Raw genomic sequence first — 13,950 nt, 5'->3', positions numbered from 1 at the left:
CTTCTGACCGCTGAGGCACTGTACTCACATGGTGCACAGGCATATATGCAGGCAAGAAACTCATTCGCATAAAATAAAATGTTAATTTTTTAATGTAAAGGTTATCTGTTGCTTATTTATTCACTTGAGGCACTTAAAGTGTGAATTTGATTTCCCATTTCCTAGAATCTGAACCTCTCCCCTTCTTAACCCTTTTTAATGATCCTCGATGGAGACTTTTAAAAACCGAAGTCGCCCATGACCGATTTATCGTTTCAGATTGATTCTTAACCCCTTTGAAGCCTTCCTGGGTTGCTTTGGTAGAACTCTGCTACATCTGACATTGTAAATACAACCACTTCAACTAAACCCTGGGCCAAAGCCCAGGAAATTGACTAATGTTGGAACTCATCAACCAGGAATCTCTTCTGCTTTTCAGTTTTTGATTCTCAAAATCACACTACCCTGTGAGTACCCACCTTGGAGCCAGGCAGACCTGGTGGTCCATTCAGCCCATCCTTTCCAGGTGGCCCCTGGACCAAGAAAGGAAAGAAAGAAAATGAAAACAAAGGCATATTAAGGGAAGACCTGAGGGAAGCTGCCACTTAGGAGGTGATTCTAACACAACTTACCTACTTTCCAGCTGTTTCCTTTCTCAAGAAGCACCTGTCTCTGCCAGCTAGACTTCCCTTACATTTTGCCAGGACTACAGAGTCACTACTTCCTGGTCTGTGCCTTGGCTCCTTTATTATCCATGCAGATGAATGATGGGGCAAGACAGGGTTCTACTCCTAGTCTTGGCTTCCAAGTGGCCCTGAAGACAGTACCATCCACACTGACCCTGCACTCCTTCACTGAACCTCCTGGCTTCATGTTTCCCTCTACTCACCAAGATCTTTCCTTCTTCTTGTCCCTCAAAGAAGCCAAACCCAGCCTCCATCATGGCTAGTGCCCCAGTCTTGTAATTTTGAGGAGCTTCATGTTGTACCTTCTGATTCAAGGTGTTTTCTCCACCTCAACATTAAGATTTTACTCCAGCTACTCGGTGCAGATAAGACAATGAATCCCAAGGTGGAGTGGCCTCAAAAGTCACAGAGAAGAGGATGGGGACCTGCACAGTCCCCTGGGTACAACTGTACATCCCCACACCCTACACTAAATCTAACATGTTCTATCACCCCCATCTCTTGGGACCTTAAGTCATTAATCATCAGTACACAAACTTTCCTATGAGGACAGATGGGAAACAGGCTCCCTCACAGAGTACCTTGGGGGCTATTTCTTGGTATCAATCAGTGTTAGTAACTCAACTTGTTTTGTTTTGTTTTGTTTTAAAGGGAGAATCTCACTATGTAGCCCTATCTGGCCTGGTACTCTTTAGGCAGTCCAGCTTAGCCTTAAACTCACAGCGATGCCCCTGTCTATTACAGGCTGAAATTATAAGCATGCACTATATGCCTAGCTTAAATTTTTTATGGCTTTAAAAAAATGACCATGCTCACTCTTCTAAATGAGAATTGTCTGCCATCTTATTTAAGACTTCCATCTCTCTTTGTCGTGAGCTTTGGAAGATGGTAGTAAGCAAAGGGATAGTTCCTCCTTGCACTAGGTAAGTCTACCAACTATCATGGCCACAGAGGAAGGGGCCACTTACATCAGTGGAATCAGCAAAGACCAAGAAAGACCAAAGCTCAAAGCTAGAGCTGAGCCACAGCCTCATGCTGGTAAAACCATAATGCCTTTTAAAAATGATTTCCCCCAGAGTCCCTTCCCTCTTCTGACTGTTGATGGTCATTTGAACACTTTTTTTCTATTCTATTTGAGTTAGAGTCTAGCTGTATAGCTCAGCTTAGAACTCACAGCAATTCTCCTGCCTCTGCCTCTCCAGTCCTGGAACTGTGAGTGTATGCCATTGTGCCCAGATTGAGAAGCACACTTTCAAATAAACTCACTGCATCAGAAGAGATTAGTGAGTTTGAGCTGCCGCATGGCCCTGCCACTTGCGTGCTCACCAGTGACACAGCAGTTGACTGTGCTTAAGGAGTGTCTCCTGGGAACCATGTGTTAACCAGGTGTTTCTTTGGGTTTACATTTATTCACCTCAGCATGCACTACAGCACTGACTTGGTGGCTGATGTCTTTTGGGGAGCAGCAGAGCCTCAGTTGTCACGTGGCATCATCCTCTGCTCCTATCTCCCAAGTCGTTCATCCATGTTCATAAAGGGTTTTGTGACCCACATCGAATGGAGAGCTGCTGTGTGCTGCATGCTCTGCAGCATCCGGAGTCTCCATCCATACCCTGCCCTTTACACATTGCACCTCCTCAAGGAGCTTATCACAAATAAATCCCTCAAAGTAAAATAGGTCCCTCCGGTTTTAGAGCATAAGGCCAATGCAGCACCCGGTTTCACAGTGACAGACTCTTTGCAGGCCACTCCATCAGTGAGTCTAAAGAGGCTTGCATCAACATGCCAAGGTAACATGTCTACAGTTAGCTGCATAGCTTTCCTGTGACATTAAAGCTAGCTGATTCCTACAGCGTAGAAGAAACTAGAAGGTTCTTGAAACACCAGGGTCTTCTCTATGTATAAGTGAGAAAGATGGTCAGGAGAATAAAGATGGGGGTTGTTATATTTTAGCGGGAGGGACTTTGTGGATGTTTCTTTGGAGACAGGATCAAGGGTGGCCAGGACAAGTTGGAGGGCAGTCTCAGGAGACAGCAGGAGAGAAGGGAGAACCAGCTGCACCAGCCTCATGCTCCGCTGTACAATAAGGGGCTTCAAAAGGCCTCACTGGCTCTGAGGGACAGTCCTGGGGGCCAGGGACAAATGTCTGGTTACTCCTGACATGGGACCATGAGGGTCAGCTGAAATAACTCACCGCATGCCCAGCAGGCCCGGGTTTTCCGGGGAAGCCAAGCTCTCCAGGTAAACCCTGAAAGGGGAAATACAAAAACTGTTAGTCAATCTATCTGAGATTAGAGTCTTGTCCTGATGCCATCCCTGGCACAGGATCAGGCCTCTGGTTCTAAGGAGAGTACTTTAGGGTGTCCAACACCCTCACTGCCAGCCACTGTAAAACACAGCCCTTCCTGGCCCAGATCAGCAGTTAATGAGCTCACAGCTTGTCTAATCTGTAGCCAACACCACTATGATGTCTACAACCCATGCCCAAATCCTTATCAGGACTCCCCTCTCCTTGCCCCCTGCTGGGTCTGCCCTGCTCACTGCCCACTATGGGGACAGTTTCCCAGCTGACCCTTAAAGGATGAGAGGGGAAAATGTTAGCAAACACTGGCCTTACTGTTCTGTTTTGTGAGGCCGGACCACACACACACACACACACACACACACATACAAAATGTATACTTGAATAGCAGTCCAGCATGATGCAAACCCATACCATGTCACAAGAAGTCACCAAATGCTATCTGGGCCAATATGTCATCTACAACCACGCTTTATTCTGGGAATGGGTATAGAAAGCCTTCCCCTGCCTTTGAAAATGTTATCCAAGGTCCCCTTTAAGAGAAAGTCAAACCAGCCTTACCGGGGGACCTCCAGGTCCAGGTGACCCTGGAACACCAGGTGGTCCAAGTGGGCCCTGTATAAAGAGAGTGGACGGTTATAATAAGCACTCAGAGAAACTACCTGATATGTTATAAGCTGGTGTTTGAGAGAGAAAAAGGTAGGCGGCATGGCCGTGTGGGAGGACTTCAGCTTCATCTGCTTTGCCTAATTTTAAGCAGAAAAGAAGTGAGAAGGTAAAAAATGTGAAGCAAACTGTGCAAATTACCAATAAATATCCCATTTGTATGCTGGTTAGTTTCTGTCAGCTTAGCACAAATGAGGGTCATGTGGGAAGAGGGACCCTCAACCGAAGAACTGCCTCCATCTCACTTGCTTGCCCGGCCTTTATCTTGCTTCCTGACTGATGTGGGAGAGCCCAGCCCAGTGTGAACAATGTCACCCTTGGGCAGGTGGGCCGGGGCTACATCTAAAGGATATCTGGGCAGGCCAGAGAAAAGTCCCTCAATAAGCAGCTAGCCGGTCTCCGCTCTAGTCCCTGCCTTGAGAGTCTGCCTCAGTGGCTTCACTCAACGACAGACTGTGACACAGAAGTCACATGAACCCTTCCCTCCACAAGTCGTTTTTGGTCAGGGTTACAAACTGGAATTAACATGCTTTGTGACCTATCATACTAGATGGTTAAATCATTTGAGCATTTAAGGGGACCATACACATGTGCACATGCAGCACACATGCATATGGCAGTCACCCACTCACAAGCCTCCCCGAATCTTTGTTACCACAAATCACAGCCCAGAGTTGATGTCAGTGTCAGCATCACAGTGCAGACTGTGGGTCCCAGGCCATAGTCTTGCTGATTTCCTAGGTTCCTTGAGACCTCTCCTCTGCACTCCCCTACACCATGGGGACCAGTCTGGCCAGGAGTAGGGATGTGCACTGTATGTGTACAGTGTACAGGAATGAATATATATATATATATATACATATATATATATATATATATAGAGAGAGAGAGAGAGAGAGAGAGAGAGACGTGTTCAATTATCCATTACCTATGCTAATACAGGACCTTAGGTTTTGTAAAGGGTGGGGAAAATGATAAGCAATATCTTGCAGGAACCCAGAGCTCATGTTTCCAATAATCATGAGGGTGGGGAAGGGAGAGAGGTACAGAGAGGAGCCTGAGCATGCAGTAGGCGGTGACCTGTGGGCCTGGAAGACTGAGGCAAGGGCCTTGGAGGAGGCAACTGAACACTGAAAAGGGTAGAAGAAATTACCAACTGGCTAGGCACACAACAGTAGCTGCAAACCACTTGCATAAAGGCCAGGGGAGTTGAAGGTATCGTGCACAGAACCGTAGGAGACAACTCCATAAGAGGATATGAAGTTCACATAGCAGGCCTTGAAATGCCAGTGTGAAGAGACGGGGATTTACCTTAGGAATAACCAGAATGTCTAAAAAGGCGTGTGTCAGCCATGTGTGGTTTTTATTTTCAGATGGCATAAGGAGGCCACCAAAGACAGAGGCAGACGCTGGGTCACAAGTCATGGACTGGTGGTCACTACACAATGATGGGGCTCTGGGAGAGGATGTGGGTCCTTCTGAGTATTTAACAGGTTTATGACAGTCATGCCACGTGACCTCTCATCTGAGAACTTCCAGGCATACGGCATCTGAAGATGCTGCAGAAGCTCCTGTTCTTGGTTTTGGTGGTGATACAACCTTGTTCATTTGGCCTGGTATTTTGTATTCTTCCAGGAGTATTTGCATCCTTCCCCGATACCATGCAACTTCTAGGGGCAATAGAAGGCACTAAAGCATGTGCTTGCCCAGGTCTCCCTCTGGATGTGCCCCTCTCTAGACGTGTTTGTCCTCTCTCATGCCCACTTCTTCCTCACTTCTGAGATGGCATCCAGTTGACTGGGTCCCCTTTGTGACCAAAGTCACACTGACTTCTTACCTTACCCTCAGATCCTCAAGAATCAAACATTCTTGCTTCCTCTGCATCTCAAAGAGAAACTAACCCAAGCCATGTCATGGAGCAGGACTCAGAAAACTCCAAAGTCAACTGAAAAGAACACTCCAAGGGACCATTTACAATCAGAGTGTAATGGACTATGGCCACTGGAGGGCGATAAAAACCAAAGAATGGCAAGCTGGTTGCACTAACAAGCTATTCCATTCACCGTCTCTGGGTGGTGCATGGGAGTCAAACTCTCACACACAAAATAAGAGCATTTACAAAGGGCTTTCAAGGGCAGCTGGAGTTCAGTTTCTCACTATCTCACTTAGACCTGGTGAGTCTGGGGCAGCATCTTATCCTGTTTGAGATCTTTGCCCCAAGTCAGGGCAGCTGGGGAGGCTATGCTGAGCTAGGAAATGCTCTGGGTAAGGACCAACCTGTCCTCCTTGTAGAACAAGAGCTGGGGACAGGTGGCATTAAGAGTGGCTGCTGGCCTCGCTCCATCACCTACAGCACCACACCCAGCTGCTGCTCTTGATCACCTCAGCATATTGAGAGATCTACAGAACTCACCAGATTCCTTGCCCATGAAAGCTCACGCCAGGCCACCCACTGTCACTAGAGGATCCCTCAGGTTCACAGCATCACAGAGGATTTTTCTAAACTGATTGAACTCAGCTGGCTATGGGTACATATCCCTTTCTTCCCCAGTTACATACCTGGCCATGCAGATGGCTGTAGAATTTTCATCCTTTTACAAGACTTCTCTCACAAATTGTGCCTCCTAGCCAGCCTGTTGCTACTCTGACCTCAGTCACCTTTCCCTCTTTCTTCAAACATCCCTGCCCTGTTGCTGTTGGTGGTGCTCTTGGCTCACAGCATCCTAGAGTTGATCATCTTTGGTGAAAATGAAACCTTTTGTGTTTGAGAGAGAAGAAAACGGGCTAAGGGAGTTTAAAGACCCTGCTGGTGCCAGGAGTGGGGGCTCATGCAGGTATCTTTCCCTGGTGGAAAAGAGGTATATGCCTCCTGAAGGGCCCAGCTGCTACAGAGTCACCTGACTGGGAGGTCATGCACAGAAGGATGAGAGTCCCCCTTTTTAGACTCTCAGGCAGCAGGTTAGGCCTAAGGTCAGGGACTGTTGTGATGCTATGTGGTTCAAGCACCTCTAGTGCAGGATCATTCCATGCCACCAACTCCATCTGCAGCCACCTCCAATCGGACCCTATACCTGTTGCAGTATGCATGGTAAAGCAGGAAGGAGGTGCACTATGCATGAGAGAAAAAATGAACAAAGACAGAGACCCAGAAGAACTGCCAGAAATGAGCACGCCATTTGGCATCCTCAGGTTTACACACCAGGTCTCCCTCATTTAAGACCCCCGCACTGATCTAGTGAGGCAGCCCTTTCCATCCCGAGCTGCAAAGGAGGGAACAGAAATGGGACATAATCAATTGGGAGTCCACAAAACTGGTGTTGGTCTAACACACTTCCCAGCCCAGTATGCCAGCCTGGCCTTCCAAAACCCTGCTAAAGACACCAGTCATATGCCCTTCTTGTAGCCGCATTCTGCCACTGAAGAAGAATCTAGAATGTAAAAACATCTCTGAGATCTCTGAGTCCAAACCATCAGTGCTTGGTTCTGCTGTGCACAAAGTAGAGATTTAAGGTTTGAGGCTCTAAGCACAGAACCACTAGGGATGTCCATAGGAATCAAACCTACCCATTGCAACAGCCATGTAGAAGAAAGAAGCCAAAAGCAGCTGGAGACAGCTGTTATAAAGTCTGGAAACTGATTCCAGGAGGCATCACACAGCCTACAGCATTCATTCCAATTTACACGAAGGCTCTTCAAAGTCCAGTTTGGGGGTGGAGGCAATGCAAAGCAGCATTCTGCCTGCCTCGGGGACCTGCTCTGCTGGCCTTCACTGTCTTCTGATGGTACTGATGCTTACCAGGGACAGTAGATTTGCATGAACAGCTGTCTTGCCTCTGGATAATCTTTCTACTCAGTTTCCTGTTGTCTTTCATTTTTCCATGGATACTTAAGTGGAATGTGAACATTTAGGGGGGGGAAAGAAGCCCCTTCTTCCCCTGCCGAAAGGAATACCTTTAAAAACTTGGATGCTCCACATTCCTTGCTCTTTGTTACACATGAAGATACTAGTGTCTCAAGGAAGGAACGGAGCTAACAGAAGACAAGGCTAAGATGCAAAACCCTGCAATGCCTGTAGCTTCTCAAACTGCTCTCGTCAAGCAACTCATCTTCTTAGGGCAAAGAGATGAGCCAGATGGAAATTACGTGAAAATTTAAGGCTTGAAGCTGGGGATACAGCTCAGTGGTATAGCACCTACCTCACACGCACAATTCCACACCATTGCAAAACAAAAAGACAAAATGTCTAGGGCTTTTGGTGCCTGAGGTAAAATTCTAGATGGCCACATGCTATCTCAATAGATCACATCCTCCGAACCTTTATTACCCCAAATATGGCATAGGGACCTTACATCATTAGTTGTGGACTCAGGAGTGTGTGTGTGTGTGTGTGTGTGTGTGTGTGTGTGTATGCATGTGCATGCATGTACACACATGCTCCTTATTTTTCTTTTAACTATTAATACAAAGTATCTAGCCAAATTAATCATACTATTAATGAGTAACACATTAGCCAATAGATATAAATGTTGACAAAATGCATGCCTGTTTGCATTATCACTAATGAAAATACAAAGTAATTACTCTCCATATTAATTAATTAATTGGTCCAGTAATTATTCATTAAGCAACCTTTAATCCCTATACAGGGACTAATCAGCTATCTTATGTAATTAGTAGTTACAATGATGATCTATAAGTAGCCAATTAATTTAATTATTATTAAAAAAAGAAATAGCAAATAATTATTTCTAGCACAGTAATTCTAACTGTGGTACACTTATGAAGTTGAATACAATTTTAAGACATATTAAAATTGCCTGCATGAATTAACACAGCAATCAAGGTATTTCAGTGTGCAGTTGAGACACTTTTGAGGGAAAGGTATTCATATTTTGTGTGTTCCCCCAAGGCATAACTCTGATCACTAACCATCTGTGGGAAACTCTGTCAAGTCGTACAGCCCACCCCGCTCTCACACCAGCTCTGTCCCCTGGTAGTAGACCCTCCCATTCAGGGATCTTGATTCCTCGTCACAGTAGCAGGCATCATCACCTTTGCGCAAATGCATGGATGTGTTTGGACGCCCCAAGGATTTCCATTTTCCTTATGGAAAAGGATTCCTACATATGACAGCATGGGTGGGTGCGTTTAACTCTGAGGGCCTACTAAAAAGCCTGAACAAAACTAGAAATTGTGGCAAAGCTAAACTGCCATCCAGCTTATCTCTTGGCCCAGAGAAGATGAGTTCATACTACAAGTGATAAGAGAAAGAAGCAAGACACTAAGCACATGATGTCACAGACAGCGTGCCACCTTCTTTCTAAACTCAAGAGCAATTTCAGAGGCAGTGCCACTGCACTTGGGTTTCTGTGTGGTTTCTTCCAACACTAACAGTGTTTAACATTACCATTTCCTTAAAGGACCTGTGGGGCTGTAGGACATTAAGCAAAACACCGAATGCAATGCCACCATGGGTGGTATACAGTGACTTCACGCAGAACACATGTGCAGTCCGAACTCAGCGCCTAACGTTTTATGCTCTTACTCAGATCTGCTGAAGGTTTTCTGATTAGAAAACAGAATTTTGCCATTAGTTGAAAATTTAAGAGTAACATTTAAAAATCTTTACAGCTGTTCACTATTTAGGAATGAAAAGGCAGACTCTATTTTTGTGTTTAACAAAAACTGGCTCTAATACTTGTGCATAAAATTAACAAGAAAACTGAACAAACTTGCACACTGAAAAGTGTAGTACAGGACTGAGAGACAGCTCAGTGGCCAAGAGTGTTTGCTGCTGCTCCAGAAGACCTGGGTTTGGATCCCAGCACCCACCTTAGGCAGCTCACTATCATTTGCAACTCTAGCCCCAAGGGATCTGACATCCTCTTCTGTTCTATCCGGGTACCCACACTCACACCCACACGCAAATACACATAATTAAAATAAATCATTTTTAAATATAAGGTTGAAGCTTTTTTTAAAAAAAAGAATGAAAATCAAAGACTTAGCCAGTGACATGAGTTTCTGAATGAAGTACTTGTTACTTGAATTGTCTGAGCCGACATGGTTTTGCATTCTTCATCCACAAAGGTAGGGAACTGTATCATTACATACAGTTTACAATGTGTAACTTGTAGCTAGAAACACTTAGTGCAAGGAAGGTGCTCACAGAACTGAATTTAAATATTTTTAGCCAGTGAAATAAGGTCCCACAGGAATCTTGGAGGAGAGTACCTGCCCTGGGTCTGCTTCTGGCCTTATACTGCATGGTAGACTCAGCCCTTCGAGCACACGCTGCTCAAACCTCTGGGTCCAGGAGCTTTCCATTGTGACTCAGAAGAAGCCACACTCTGCTCACAGGCAGTTAACCAAGACTAGATGCAATGATGTGTAAGTATTACAGTGGGGTTTGACAATGGCAGGAGCTAAGCACACATGTCTGCTTTCCCTTCACCCTGATCCCCACTTCAGGACTATACCTCCAGCATGCAATCTACTCTGACTTTGGTGGTCTGTGCACGAGCTCTCTTAAGAGCTCTTAAAGAAGAAGCACCCAATTCACAGCACTGCACTGGTCTTGTCTACTCACCTTTATTTCTAAATAATAATTTGGCATTGGGAGGCTTTGGGGAGCTACAGAGAGACTGCCCCACCCATACTAAGCTAATTCCTAGGCACAGCCAACTAGGTTTCAATAAACCCCTGGTTCGGGCCTCCATTCACTGTCCTTCACCAGGATCTTAGAGTCTGGACCTTTACAATATCCTCTGGACCAAATCTCTCCAGGACCAGACCCCAGTAAATGGAAGGGCACCCCATCACTCAGAGTGTGCTGAAACATTTCCAACAGTCCTGTCTTCAGCTGCTGCACAGCCTTCCTTACTCACGGTGCTGTTACTGAAAAACCACAGCAAAGGCTCTTAGCAAGCCTGTCCTGGACCACTATAGGACTCCCCTCTACACAGCTCCATACACATGGCACTCCATGCTATAAGCAGTGTGAGGAATTGCCTTATCGGTGGGTTCCATTTCTCATTTGTTGGTCTTGCATGACTGGATACCAAGAGAACCAAAAATGGCCAAAAAATACTTTCTCCGCCCAAGTCTCTTCTTGTTCCACTAGCATGCTGGTCCTTAGGTGACAGATTCTGGCCACTTATGTTTTACAGCTCCATAGGGAAGTCTAGTATACAGCAGGTGCTTAGAGGTACAGGCTGGACTAGGAATCATTGAACCATAGGGGGAAATGAACACAGGAGAAGATGGTGACTAGCCCAGGAATGGTGGGAGACAAGTGTCAGGAAGAGAGAGAGGGGAACGGCAGAGGAACAGAGTATCTTGTTGGACACACAGCTGGTTTTAAGGAGGCTTTATGCCAGACATCAGAGACCCACCCAGCATACCAGCCAGTACCTACTGGCAAGCACCATAATTCCCTCTGACTCAACTCAGGATAAAAGGAAGTATTGTAAATTCCATAACACATCCAGGCACACAAAACCGGCAGGACAGTGGGGCACACACCATAAGGACTATTGGCGGATACTGTATCCTACCCAGCCCCACTTCGTCTTCTTGTCTCATCCCATCTTGACTTATTGGTCTTTTTGAGTCAGTGACTTACTTAGTAGCTTAATCTGACTGAACTCACAATGTATCTCAGCTTTTTCAAGCAAGAGATGGAAGGAGGAATATGGCTTAGGACCACCCTTTTTAGCTTTCTATTTGTTTGTTTGCTTGTGTAACTTTTTATTCTATTAGTGTATATTTGTTAAATAAAGTGATGGACACCATGCTCTTAATTTTGTTCAACTGCATCATGTCTTTGATCATATTTACCCCCATTGCCCTTTCCGTCTCCTAATCTGCTCCCTCCAGTCCCTTTCCTCTTTCCAAATAGTTCCACTTCTTTCATGTAGTGTGTGTACATGTGTGTGTGTGCATTTGTATGTGTGTGTCACTGTGTGCACACACATACACATGTAATCAGGGTTCCAAATGATCAAGAGTCTAGCTTGCTTTTTGTGGTTTTTTTGTTGTTTGGGGGTTTTCATTTGTTTGTTTGCTTTTTCCAGAGAAAGGATGATTGGCTGGTATTTCTTCTAATCCTCTGATGGTGATGACCAAGATGCCAGCTGCAAGCTAAAACTGCTACCAGGTCACTAAGTCAGAGAAAGCAGTGTTGCTTAGGGGGAACTGTAAAGCAGTCCTTACCTGTGGCCCCGGTGCTCCAGGGGTTCCTGGTGGACCCACTTCACCTTTCTTCCCCTGAGTAAAGAAAAGAAGCCAAAGTTAGCAGTGAGGTATCATCCCAGAAAGCCCAAGGAATGCTGTCTCAGGGACATCCTATCTCAGTGACTGGACCTTTCTGCTTTATGGGTTGTTGTTTTCAACAAAATCTCAATTATTTGATTTTTACCAATAAAGACTCCAGAGCCAGAAATTGGGGTGAAAGCCTGCTAGCTCAGAGAGACAGAGAAAGCACCCAGCTGACCTTCCTCCTCAGACAATGTCCCCAAAGAAGCAAGCCTCCATCCCCATGCTGTCTCAAACAAACAAACAAAAGCTGAACGTCCCTCCTGTCTACTTCCTGTGGGTCACTATAGCCATCCTCCTGATTCCTCTTTCCCTCTATTTTTTTTTTTTTTTTTTTTGGCCTATGTTTACTCCCAATCAACTGGTTGCTTGCTCTGCTTCTTGAACTATGGTTGACTTTATTTATTCCTGTTCAAGCAGAAAGCTCTTGGATTAAAGGTGTGTGCTAGGGCCTAGCCATACTACAACTAAAATCATGTTTTTCCAGTAAACAACACAGTCTTGTGGTTCACAGTGTGGTCAAATATCTGGCAACAATGAGCTATAGCCCCAGGAGCACCCAACAGAGGTTCAGTGTGAAATCAGCAAAGGAGGCTCATGTTTTGGGGATCCAAGAAGTCAGCCTTTTATTCCTACCTCTTTAAGTAGCATTAAAGATAAAACATGGTCCAAAATTTCCAAAGCAGAGTAAACAAAAGTGTTGCGCATTGTGTGTATGTTTTGTTGTTGATATAGATGCAGAGACTCCATCTGGAGAATGCCCCTAACCACATTTGATGTATGGCCCTCAACACAGCTCCCTGTTGCTCTCCCCTCCCTGCGCCTACAGGATAATTCAGTACTGTGTTTCTGTTCATATGCCAAAAGTTAAACAAGCATCCTTAAAGTGCTTGGTGTCAACCAATTATGAACACCTATACTGGACAACCCCGCCCCCAACCCCACTCCCCTAAAGGCTATATAGCCTTTTTTCTCTCCCTGATTAAAGTTGAACTAGTTCCTGGAGTGATTCCTGGAGTGTTCGATCTCTGTCATGGCTTCCAAGCCCTGCGTCTTGTCTTGTCCTCTGCCCCTCTTGCCTCAGTGGGCTGGTGGACACCAGTCCCTTTCCCCAGGGAAGAGGAGAACCACACCCCCTTTGCATCAGACCCTGCTCTGGTGACTGTGAAGAAAGCCCATTCTCTGCTCCTCGTCCTGAGGGAATGGAACATAGACATCTTTAATGTTCTACCTGGACAGATGCCCCTTCCTCCTTCCCCAGGGTTTTCACAGAAAGTCACTGGTTATTAACAAGATGGATGCAGGACAAGCCCAAGCATCACCCCTCAGTTGATAGGAATGAAACACTGAATGGTTCCTGGGAGGAAGCATAGAGGAGAAGGAAGGATGAGAAAACCTGGCTGTTGATTGAGCAGAATAACACAGAGGCCGTCCCACCTGTCCAGGGCGGGGGAAGAAGAAGAGCCTCCCTCACTGATGGGAGGCCATGGGGAGGCTTCCGCTTCCTCAGCTGACTAGAACTGACATTACTAGGAAGACAAGGCACTTGGATGAAATGAAAATGAGCTATGTAAAAGCTGTGGGATCAGAAAGTGTCCTTTGCCTGGATGTGAAATACAACAGTCTGGAAGGGCAGGCGAACATAATGGCTTAAATAAGATGTGTTCCCCATGGGCTCAAATAGTTGAGCACCTGTTGGCCAGCTGATGATGCTGTCTGAGGAGTAGTAGGGGGCTGTGGCCTTGCTGGAGGCTGGCATTACAGTTTACAGTCTCACTTTCTTCCCAAAGGTGCAGTGCACTGAGCTCCCCACTCCTGCTACCATGCCTGCCCTTTGCTGCCATGCTTCCCTGCCCTGATATATATCAAGGCTCTGGAGCCATAAACCCGAGTAAATTCTTCTCTAAGTTCCCTCAATCATAGTGTTTTATCAAAGCAACAGAAAACTAATACAAGACATGATGGCAGGTAGGAGGGTTATGGCAAGAAAAGAGAAATGCA

The 13,950-nt window shown here is 45.8% G+C and overlaps 1 protein-coding gene across 1 annotated transcript in view; it reads right to left on the bottom strand.

Annotated features, from left to right (window-relative positions):
- Positions 1–13,950, bottom strand: part of Col22a1 (collagen type XXII alpha 1 chain) — a 217,055-nt gene that overhangs the window by 116,514 nt on the left and 86,591 nt on the right. Inside the window, exons 22-25 of the mRNA XM_051159567.1 lie at positions 11,848–11,901; positions 3,529–3,582; positions 2,860–2,913; positions 459–512 (exon numbers count right to left, since the gene is read on the bottom strand). Coding sequence (XP_051015524.1) covers positions 459–512; positions 2,860–2,913; positions 3,529–3,582; positions 11,848–11,901 — 216 coding nt within the window. The remainder of the gene's footprint in view (positions 1–458; positions 513–2,859; positions 2,914–3,528; positions 3,583–11,847; positions 11,902–13,950) is intronic.

Source organism: Acomys russatus, chromosome 17, assembly GCF_903995435.1.
Source record: "Acomys russatus chromosome 17, mAcoRus1.1, whole genome shotgun sequence".
NCBI classification, from domain to species: Eukaryota; Metazoa; Chordata; class Mammalia; order Rodentia; family Muridae; genus Acomys; species Acomys russatus.
This window is presented reverse-complemented; position numbering and strand designations above follow the sequence as displayed.